At 45.4% G+C, this 10,935-nt stretch overlaps 1 protein-coding gene across 1 annotated transcript; it reads right to left on the bottom strand.

The window, feature by feature from the left end:
- Positions 1 to 5,252: 5,252 nt before the first annotated feature.
- APOC3 (apolipoprotein C3) lies at positions 5,253 to 9,608 on the bottom strand. The gene is made up of 5 exons (XM_043997442.1): positions 9,500 to 9,608; positions 8,625 to 8,753; positions 8,095 to 8,162; positions 7,040 to 7,157; positions 5,253 to 5,523 (listed from the first exon to the last, which is right to left on the bottom strand). The coding sequence occupies exons 1-5, from the start codon at positions 9,592 to 9,594 to the stop codon at positions 5,397 to 5,399; spliced, it is 537 nt and encodes a 178-aa protein (XP_043853377.1). The 5' UTR covers positions 9,595 to 9,608; the 3' UTR covers positions 5,253 to 5,396.
- Positions 9,609 to 10,935: the final 1,327 nt, after the last annotated feature.

Genomic DNA, 10,935 nt, shown 5'->3' with positions numbered 1-10,935 from the left:
TGCCTGTGTCTTTACTGGAGAGCTTTGCAGATGTTATGTCTCTCTGGAGGGAGGAGAGGTAGGGGAAGCATGGGCAATGTTGGGGAGGAGCTATGCGGTAGGACCTGGACACAGGTGGGTTCTCTTCTTGTCTGATCCAGCTTCAGATAGGAGTTCAGGTCAAGGGAAGAAGTAGATGTTCTCTGTGCTCTATGATCTTCAGGATTCAATCCAATCCAAATAACTCTGCTAAAGACTTATCATGTATTTCCATGCTCTGCAATCACCCCAAGCATTCTGGCTCTTGGTAATCAACCAATGACAACCAACTGACCACTGTGAGGCCACCCCTGGGCTAGGCACCAGGGGAGCCACAAAAGAAGCAGGGGAAACAGTCCTTGAAAGGCAAGACTATCCAGTGGATCTGAAAAGACAAGATGAAGGAATACGAAACAATTAGACAAAACCACATATAATGGAAATATATTTGACATGACTGCTCATGTATAATCTTCATCAAATTGCTTGCCTTCTCAATGACGGGGGAGAGGACAGAGGGTGGGAGAGAATTTGGAACTCAAAATTGTGGGGGAAAAAAGGCTAAAATTGGTTTTTTACATGTAATTGGGAAATAATAAAATGTTTAAAAATTTTAAAACCATATAATCAGATGCTAATTAACACAGAGATTATAATATAGTAGGAAAAGCCCTAATTTATAGTCAGGAAACCCTGGATTAAAATCCTGCCTCTGACACTATATGTTTGACCTTGGGAAAGTCCCTTTAACTCTCTGTGCCTCAGTTTCCTTAACTATAAAAACAGGGATAATAAAATTTAAACAATTTACTTCAATAAATATTTGGGCCTACTATAACAAAAGGCACTATGCTACCCATTGGAGATAAAAAGACAAGACATTAAAAACCGTGTCTACCTTATAAGGAGTTGACTTCTACTGGAAGATATAAACAACTAAACAGATAAGTACATATAAGATAATTTGAGGAGAGAGAATACTAACAGTTAGGAGTCTTGAAGAAGCTAAGAAATGGATTCTAAGGGATAGATCTGAAAAGGAAATTCTTTCCAGGCATAAAAGATAGCCTGTACAAAGAGGTAGGAAATTCAGGGAACAGCTAAACTGGAATATAGACTGAATAAAAATGGTGTATAATAATGATGATTAGGGATGATCATGTATATTAGAGACTGCTTATAAACTGAGGCATTTCCTTTGGTCCTAAAAGCAGGAGGAAACCACTGAAAAATCTTGAGCAGCAGAATTAGAGACTCAGACCTGTGCTTTAGGGAAATTATCTTGGGAACTGAATAGAGAATGGATTGGAGAAAGGAAAGAATAGAAAAACGGAAACTGGGAAGCCAATTATTTAAATAATCCAGACAGGAGGTGATGAGAGTCTAAGGGAGAGAGGGAAGAGCACCACAGACCTAAGAGAGTTGTATAGGTAGAATCAACCAAATTTAGTGATTGCTTGGTTGAGGGAGAGCCTAAGGTTTCAAACTTCAGTGACTAGGATGGTGGTGGCTTCAACAGAAAGAGGGAATTTTGAAAAAGAGATGAGCAGGGGCAGCTAGGTGGTGCAGTGGATAAAGCACCAGCCCTGGATTCAGGAGGACCTGAATTCAAATCTGGATTCAGACACTTGACACTTACTAGCTGTGTGACCCTGGGCAAGTAACTTAACCCTCATTGCCCTGCAAAAAAAAAAAAAAAAAACAAAAGAAAGAAAGAAAAAGGAAAAGAGATGAGAGTATGTGGAAAAGATAATGAGTTCCACTTTAGACATGCTGAATTTGCCATGTTTGTAACACCCCTATAAGTTCAGTTTGGTTGAGTTCAAATCAACAAATGTCTATTAGGCTCCTGTGTCTAGAACACTGTGCTTAGTTTTGAGGGAGATGTAAAATCTAGACACTGTCCCTTGTCCTCATGGGGTTTATACATCAAGTATAAAGTTTATATATCAAGTATAGCATCAAGATACACATACAGCTGACTGTGACTCATGACAATCTTTCCTATAGATAGGGAGGAGTGCTTACTGCTGCTGAGGGAATTGGGAGACTGAGAAAGAACTTTGGGGTTTGTATTGGACTCTCTTTCTTCCTTCTTTCCCCTCTAGGCAAAGGCTCACATCCAGGAATTCGCTCATCAGAAAAATAAAACATGACCCTCAGTCCTCCTCAGCTCCCTTTCATTTCACAGTGATGATGCTAGAGAGGTAGAAAAGGGGAAAAAAGTTGCCAGGAGTCACAAATACTAACATAATTCTTAACACTCTAAATAAATGTGAAACTTTTGTCTGATGGCCAACAGATATGTATGCTACTGGACAATTAAATTGAATACATATTAACATTCTTACCTTTTTTTCCAGGACAATAATGATTAAGTGACTTGCCCAGGGTCACACAACTAGTAAGTGTTAAGTGTCTGAAACCAGATTTGAACTCAGGTCCTCCTGAATCCAGGGCCAATGCTTTATCCACTGTGCCACCTAGCTGCCCCTAACATTCTTACTCTAAATGGAACCAGAAGATGTAAAGATATTGTAACTAAATGGAAGAATTAAGCCTTTGATTCTCCCAGCTATTCCTTCTCCCCATTACCTTGGATTATTTTAATATAAATTTTGCATATCCATGAAAATGTCTCCCCCATAGAATGAAAAAGGGACTGCTTCATTTTTGTCTTTATTTGTATCTCCAATGTTCTAGCATGGTGCCCAGCAAAGAGTAGGTGCTTAATAACTGCTTGTCAATTGATCGATTGGTTGAAGAACGGCTCACATGTTCTTCCAAAGAGGTGAATAGGGGCAGCTAGGTGGAGCAGTAGATAGAACACTGGCCCTGGATTCAGGAGGACCTGAGTTCAAATCTGGCCTCAGACACTTGACACTAGCTGTGTGACCCTGGGCAAGTCACTTAACCCTCATTGCCCTGCAAAAAAATAATAACAAAGAGGTGAATGAAGGGATGGGAAAAGCTGTTTTGGTGAACACCCAAAAGAAACAAAGATATCATTTCACAGAACACTTGATCAGAAGATACCTTGCCCAGCTCATGAACATCAGCAAACCGATTGCCATAAAGATAACTATAGCTTACATGCCATCCTCTGTGGGAGAGGATGAAGATGGAAATCTTATGAAGAGTCTGACAACCTCCTTCAAAGGAACTGAACGTTTAGCTTAATACTTATGGCCTTGAAAATTCAAGTCCCCAGACATATTGCGCAGGTCTCTCATGGAGGCCCTGAGGAAATACAAAAGCCCTCTAACCTCTAACCTCAAGGAAATGGCACCCAGAGAAGTAGAGTTATCTGATGGCATGATGGACATGGATATAGAAATAAAAGGAGATTTGAGGAGGAGAGAGGACCAACGTCTTTGAGCCAAGACTTGAAGGGCATAAGGATTCAGAAATGAAGAAATGAGGAGGGACCATGCATTCCAAACATGGGGGAGGACAGTACTGGGAGGTAGGAGGCAGCTAAGGGGCACTGTGGATACAGCACTGTGCCTGGAGTCAGGAAGACCTGAGTTCTAATACTGCCTCGGGCATTTACTAGCTGTGTGACCCTAGATAAGTCATTAACCTCTCTCTGCCTCAGTTTCCTCAACTGTAGAATGAGCATCATAGTACCTACCCCACAGTGTTGTGAGAATCAAATGAGATTATATTTGTAAAGTGCTTAGTACATAAGTAACTGGTACATAGTAGGTGACTAATAAGTGCCCGTTCCTTTCCCCTTCTCTTTCCTTGTGGAAGGGAGGTAGAAGGCTGAGTGTGGGAAATACCTAACAGTCCAACTTGAATGAAATATAGAATAAGTGAAGGGTAGTCATGTGAATGAAGGTTGCAGAAATGGGTGGGGGTCAGATTTCGGAGAGCCTTAAATGCCAGATGGAGTTTGAGGGTTTCACCTTTTATCCTAGAGGCAATGGGAAGTTGCTAAGGCCAGAACAGAAAGGAGGAGCAGGGTAGAAATAGTCTGGCTGAGAAGTCCAGCCAAAAAGGTCCTGGGCCAGGACCCCATTGCGTTGTATGCAGCCCAACCTGACTTGATATTTGTTAGATACTATACATCTGACTCAGAGTTCAGGATGAGGAGTCAAGAGATGTGGGTTCAAAGGGGCAGCTCCATCACTTATTAGCCATGTGATCTTGGGCAAGTTATACTATCTTTGGGTCTCAGTTAACTCATTTACAAAATGAGGTGGGAGAGGAAGAGGGTGTGGTTTATAGCATTTGCAGCTGGAGGGGCCTGAGAGATCAATTTTGGTCTTGAGCAATGATCTGAATTCAACTGCCTTGTTTGACAGACGAGAAAATTGAGACCCACAGAGCTTAAGTGATTCACCTAAGATCACACAGTTTATAGCAAAGGTAGAATTTGAACTCAAGTTCAGGCAGCCAGGTGGTGCAGTGTGGGGCCTGAAGACAGGAAGATTTCATTTTCCTGAGTTCAAATCTGACCTCAGACATTTACTAGCTGTGTGACCCTGGGCAAGTCACTTAACACTGTCTACCTCAGTTTCCTCATCTGTAAAAATGAAGTGGAGAAGGAAATAGCAAACCACTCCAGTATCTTTGCCAAGAAAGCCCCAAATGGGGACACAAAGAACTGGACATGCCTGAAAAATGACTGAACACAACAACTTCTGACTCTAAGCCCAGGATTCTATCCACTAGAGCATGATCTACTTGGTTCTGATAGCTGACAATCCTTCCACCTCTAAGATCCTTTGAGGTTTAATGATGCATCCAAAGGTGGGATGTAAAGAAGAAAGCCCCTCTAGACTCAGCTGGTAATGATGGACAGAAGTCTCAGACTCAGAATATTATACCTGGAATGGCCCATAAAGATAACTTAGTCCAAACCCTTTCTTTGAAAAATGAAGGAATTGAGGACCCAATAGAGAAAATTGTTTGCCAAAAGGTCCACAGATAGCAAGACTAGAACCCTATTTTTTAGATTCCTTAGTCCTTTCTGCTAAGCTAAAAAGGCAGGAGAGGACCCTCTTTTTTTGTCACTCTCTGGCTTTTCTTCAAATTTCTCAGGGCATTGGTTAACCATCCCTAAGCCCCCAGGAGGGACTAGCCCCATCCCCTCCTAGGGGTACCAATCCCCCTTTCTTTGGGAAATATGAAATGGATTAGAAATTCTCAGCCCCAGCCCTCCCCCACAATTGCCATTCCCACACCCCAAACAAAAGTAGTCCATGTGGTATTCACGACACCATCAGTATTTTTCATCTGGCTTTATTTTAAGGGCAGTGCTTGGCTAGGGGGCAAGTGCTTTTCCTGAGACATAGTGGAAAAGTCCAGAAAACCCTGGAAGAAGGCAGGAAGATGGGCAGATGGATACAGAAGATGATGGAGTTGAGTCTTCAAGGTGCGTCTCTTTCAGGAATTTCTTTCACTGCCTTTTCACTTTTCTCCCATAGGCCAGAGAACTTGTCTGTCCAAGTACTCCAATAATCATGCAGGGAAGTGAAGCCTTCAGCCATCCAGCCCCTAAGGGGTTAAACAGAAAGGGGAAACCTTTGTGGAAGGGCCAAAGGTATGAGAAATCCACTTTGGGACTCAACACCTTGCCCTCTCCCCCTATCCTTCTTTCCAACCTATCACACCTCAATAGTCTCCCCATAGACCCATTTCTGTCATAGTTAGAACCATCTGGAAGGAGGGTAGATGATGGTGGGATGTCTTATCCTATTCCACCGGCCTCACTGTGATTTCCTCTGGCTTATTCCTAAAACAGAGACTTGAGTTCCTAGGTCCTAGGAGAAAGACTGGGGACTAGGAGTGAAAAGGAAATTATGGGAGTGTTGGACAGAACAGGGACAAGGGGCTGGAAGGTTGCCTAGGCAACTTTGCCAGACCACACAGAATCCGCTAGCAGAGTAGAAGCTAAGGGAAGGGGCTCAGGAAAATGTGGATTGGAGCTCAAAGAGGGCTACCATTTTCCCTTGTTGAGACAGGTTCTCCTAACACAGCAGGGGCAATGGATGGGTTTTTGCTTAACTGGCCATTCATTATTGAAGGAGCCAACTAACTAGCTGTGTGACTTTGAACAGTGACTTAAGCTCTCTGGGCCACAGTATCCTCATCTGTAATATGAGTGGATGGACCTCTAAGGTACTTTCTAGTCCTCACCTTTTTTAACAGAAGCAAATTTATGTAGTGGGGGGTCAGGGGAAAGTGGGAGGGGTGTGTAGGGAGTTTAGTCAACAGTCGAAGCATTTTTATTCTTAAGCCTATATATGGCTCATAAGTAGTAAAAATTGGGAAAGTTTCCGGGGGGCCCTTAGAAAGAAGAAAAAGGCAATGGTAGAAGAGGGGCAGAAAGATTGTAGATGAGGACAAAAGCAGAAAAGGACAAGGGAGGAGGAGACACTTGGAAAAAGAGGTGAGGAGAGAGAGAAGGAGAGAGAAAGTAGGCCTTCCCACGCATATTCTCACCAGCATTTAAGGTATGAAATCCCCCCCCCCTGAAAAAAATTATCTCCATGATCTGGGCTCCTGCTTCCTAATGACCTAGATTAGGGTTCAAGCTTCCTCCAAGGGAGGAATAAAGTGAGAAGGGAGAAAAACCAGAGAAAGGGGAATAAGGCTAGAAAAGAGGAGGGGAGCCAAAATAAGGGGAAGAATAGGTAGGGAGGGAAGGATTAGGGAGAATTTTGACATGAGGAAGAAGAGACAGAGGCAGAAAGAAGAAAAAGATTAAGATATGAGGATAGTGGGAAAGGAAGGAGAAAGACAGAGGGAGAGGTGGGGGGGGAAAGGATGAGGAGCAGGAAGAATAAAAGAGGGAAAGAAGGGGACAAGAGAAAGAGTGGTAGGGATGAAAGAGATTGGGGTTAGAGGATGCAGAGGGGAGAAGAGAGGCAGATGTGGAGAAGGAAAGAGGTAGAAATGAAAAAGAGGGAAAGAGAAAGGAGATGTGGTGGGGGGAGGGGGGCGGGAAGGGGAAGAAAGAAGGTCTTCCAGGAATTGGAAGTTTGTGAGAGGTGAGAAAGGCCTGGCATACTTGGCCTGCTTGGCCACTTGAGATTCCTGCACCGAGGTCAGCGCGTCCTGGGCTTGTTGGGCCGCCTGCTGCACATAGTCTTGGACCCGGTCCAAGAATGTCTCCTCTGCCTGGGCATCTGCATGGAAGGAAATGGGGGAGGGGAAGTGGCATGAGTCTGGAAATCAGGCCATGGGGGGAAAGCAGCCTTCCTTTGACTAGGGAAATTGTTAAGAGGGAGAGACGGTGCTGAGAACCATCCCAGGTACTTTTCCTACCATTCTCTAGCTCTCTCTTGGCGTCCCACATGAGAATGAGGATAGGAAGGACCCTAAGGATAGTTGTGGTGGGAAACAGGGAGTAAGAGACACAGGCAGGAGGCCCCTCCTTGGGGAGAATTGGTGCCTTCCCTACATAAACCCAATCCTCAGAGCTATACCTAGGGTGAGGCCATTGTGCATCTGTGCTAGGGCTTGGAATTTGTAGGGTATTGACAATCCCCTAGGAACAACAGAGCTTAGCACATACTTAGCAAGAATAATTCATCAAGGGACAGCTAGGTGGCACAGTGGATAAAGCACTGGCCCTGGATTCAGGAGGACCTGAGTTCAAATCCAACCTCAGACACTTGATGCTTACTAGCTGTGTGACCCTGGACAAGTCACTTAACCCCAATTGCCTCACCCAAACCCAAAAAAACAAATAAACAAATAAAAAACAAATAAGAATAATTCATCAAAATGCAGGGTTGTCTTTATCTCCTCCCCATGCTGTTCCCTGCCCCATCCCTGGTGATGGTCTTTTTTCACTGGTGTCCCAGAACTTCTGCAATCCTCTCTCATGATGGAGCAGTGCCTCATTCTTCCTCAACCATCAATCAACTGAAGTGCATTTGCCCTCCATTGTAGTACTTGCCTTGGCTGCAAATATCAATAGCTTTGTTGAGCCTCATCTATGAGTTACAGTAGGACCAGGTAGAAAGGAGGGATGCCCTGGACTCTCTTCCTTCTTCCCTATATGCTTTCCAGAGTCCCACCCCCATGTCCAACCCCCCACCCTGTGCCAGAGGGTCTTACGAGCAAAGACCAGCAGGGTCAGGAACACAGAAGCAAAGAAAACTCGGCGCTGCATGGCCACTCTGCGTCTGAGAGAAAACGACCCGGATGAGTGGAGACCCCCAATTCCTTGGAATCCTTCCACCTCCCTGCATTAGCAGCTCCACAATCTGTGTCAACTCAGCCCTCTTCTGGAGAGACTGAAGCAGGATCAAAAGCCAAAAAGGACCAAAGAGAACAGAACCCAGGCACCTTGACTCCTGCTATGCCGATTACTAAGGTGGATGGATCCTAGTACGATGATAATCTGATACTAAGAATTTATACTTGCTCTGACATTCTAAGGGTTGGGGACACCGTCTAGCAGAGGAAATGGGGAGATTTTGGGTCCCATGCTATGCTCTCCCTAGGAGTATTCCCTTCCCTCCCCACCTCATTCCCCCAAAGGGACTCAGAGCTCAAGGTTTAAAAGTCTAGGCCCTGCCCTTCCATGGTGGATGAATTTTTCCTCCTCTCCTCTGCCCACCCCCCTCCATCCCTGGGGGCTTCACCTGAAAAGCTGCTTCCTGGGATGTGCTGATTGGGATAGGAAGATCCAATACTGTGTGGCCTGTTTTATATTGTCCGCTGGGCAGTGGGCACTGGAGGCCCAGGGAGCTGGGCAAAGGTCACCTGTTGACCTGTCCAGATAGGGTTAGAATAGAGAGCCAGGCAGCCAGCTCTGGATGGAAGTTTCCAGGGTAAGCCAGCTAAGTTAGGAAATCCCAAGTGAAACAGAGACACAAGCCATCTGCCCCCCACCATCCCTTTAGCTCCTTATTGGCTGGGCTCAGAGCCAGTGTCAGAGATAGGGCCTTTTAAGACCTCACTCCCATGCCCCATGGCAACCCGGTTTTCTTAAGGATGAGGGAGGAGAGCATCTTCCCTTCTATCCAGGAGATAGGGTCAAGTTTTAGGCCAAACTTGCTGGTGAGGGAGGGAGAGGGTGTTGTGGGATATCCCTCAAATATTGTTCCTAGAATTCCTATTGTCAAGGGGAGCAAAGGTGGGGGGAGGGACTTGCCTTCAGTGACTACTTTGGGACAGAGACTGGGTCCCAGCGGTGTTCTAGGGGACACTGGATCATCTATGGACCTATATGTTTGGAAGATTGGGAGCTGCTCCTTCGTTCCTTTTTCCTCCCATCTCCCAGGGCTGGGAAAGGAGGAGGTCAGTGAGTTCAGAGAGGAGATATTAGGGGAGACAGTGTTCCAGTCCCAGGCCCTGCTCCATCAGGCCTGTAGCCTAGTATTCCTGTGACTGTGGAGAGGCAGAGATGTAGGCACACGACACACTCACCTTTCCACCTCCCACCCCACACCCTCAGCATCCCTCCTCTTTCCCCCTCCCCTCCTCCTCTGTGCTTTCTTGGAGTGGTACCTCTTACCCAGAAACCTTTACTAGCTGAACCCAAGTGAGATGGGGGTAGGAGGTGGAGGAGGCCAGTCTGATAGATAACCCGAGTCCTTCATTACCAGCCATGTGTCCCCCCTTCCTCTTTGTCACCACAAACAATTGATCCTCCTCACCTTGCCCTCTGGACTGAGTGATAAGGTGTTCCCCAGCAGGAATCCAACTCGTGGCAAAGGAAAATCCCAGCCAAGCTGGAATTCCGGATTCCAGATTCCTGCCCACTACTCTTAAAGAATATGGGGCCCAAATCTTTCCCTCTGTGCTCAGTTACCTCACTTAGATTAATGGACTTGTAAAAGGTTGATATCAGGTTTGCTTGACAGGAGTCTCAGCACAATCAAATAAATTCATGGAGGTCATGTATTACTAAGAAGACAATAGCTATTTTATCCCCTAATCAAAGGGGAAGGGCTTCTGTGGAGGACAACTGAGTCCTGAAGAAGGTCTGGGGGGCATCCTTATCTTCACCCAGGGGGCAATATAAAACAGGCCGCAGGGGGTCTTCCTATCCCAATCAACACATCCCAGGAAGCAGGTTTCCAAGTAAAACCCCATGGGATAGAGGGGGGTGGGTAGAGGAGACAAGGAAAAATTCATTCACCGTGTAAGGGCAGTGTCTAGACTTAGAACCCTTCACCCAGGTCTTAAGTGCCCTATGCTGGCTAAGGTAACAGGACCCACAGTTCCTGCCCCAACTAGAGTCAATAGTCTAAAGGGTGAGAGGAGTTTCCTGAGGAGGTCAGGAGTAATTAGTCCAAAGCCTAACACAAAAGCAGAAACAACAAATGATTTCAGGAGGGTTTAGAGCTTCCCTCCCACACACAAACAACTGCCTCAACTCAACAATTTAGAACTTTTTTCCTTTAGTTGGAGATTTTCCCCCTGCTGAAAATATAAATCCTCTATGGAGGAGTAAATTAAGTGGTAGGTAGTGCGGCCTCATGGAAGGAGCAATGGATCAGGAGTCAGGCAACCTTTGTGACATTGGGCAAGTCACTTGAGCTCTGATGGCTTTAATTTCTCAAGTCCCTTACAGCTCTAAATCTATGAGCCAAAAGTATTATTGCTTACTGATCCCTTGGTGCAAATGGATTTCTCTAATCCTTTCATGAGAGAAAGTTTGGAAAAGGGGAGAAGAAAGGGTGAGAAGTCACTGGGGAGCTTTGGGGGTTGTAGAGGAAGGAGGTGCTCAAGTCTCAAGGAGGATGAAAAATATGTCATTTTCAGGTACTCTCAGTTAACATCCCACTTTAGGTAAGAGGCCTTTCCTAGTCCCCCTAATGCTAGTGCCTTCCCTTTGAGACAGGCTTCCTAGCCCATTTCAGGGCTGCTCATCCACCTTTGTGTCCACCTGTCACCTGTGGCTCCAAGAAGCATGTACAATGGTCACACCCTGGTAAAACCATCTTG

This window comes from Dromiciops gliroides, chromosome 3, assembly GCF_019393635.1.
Source record: "Dromiciops gliroides isolate mDroGli1 chromosome 3, mDroGli1.pri, whole genome shotgun sequence".
NCBI classification, from domain to species: Eukaryota; Metazoa; Chordata; class Mammalia; order Microbiotheria; family Microbiotheriidae; genus Dromiciops; species Dromiciops gliroides.
The sequence above is the reverse complement of the archived record's forward strand: the minus strand, read 5'-3'. Positions and strand labels throughout refer to the sequence as shown.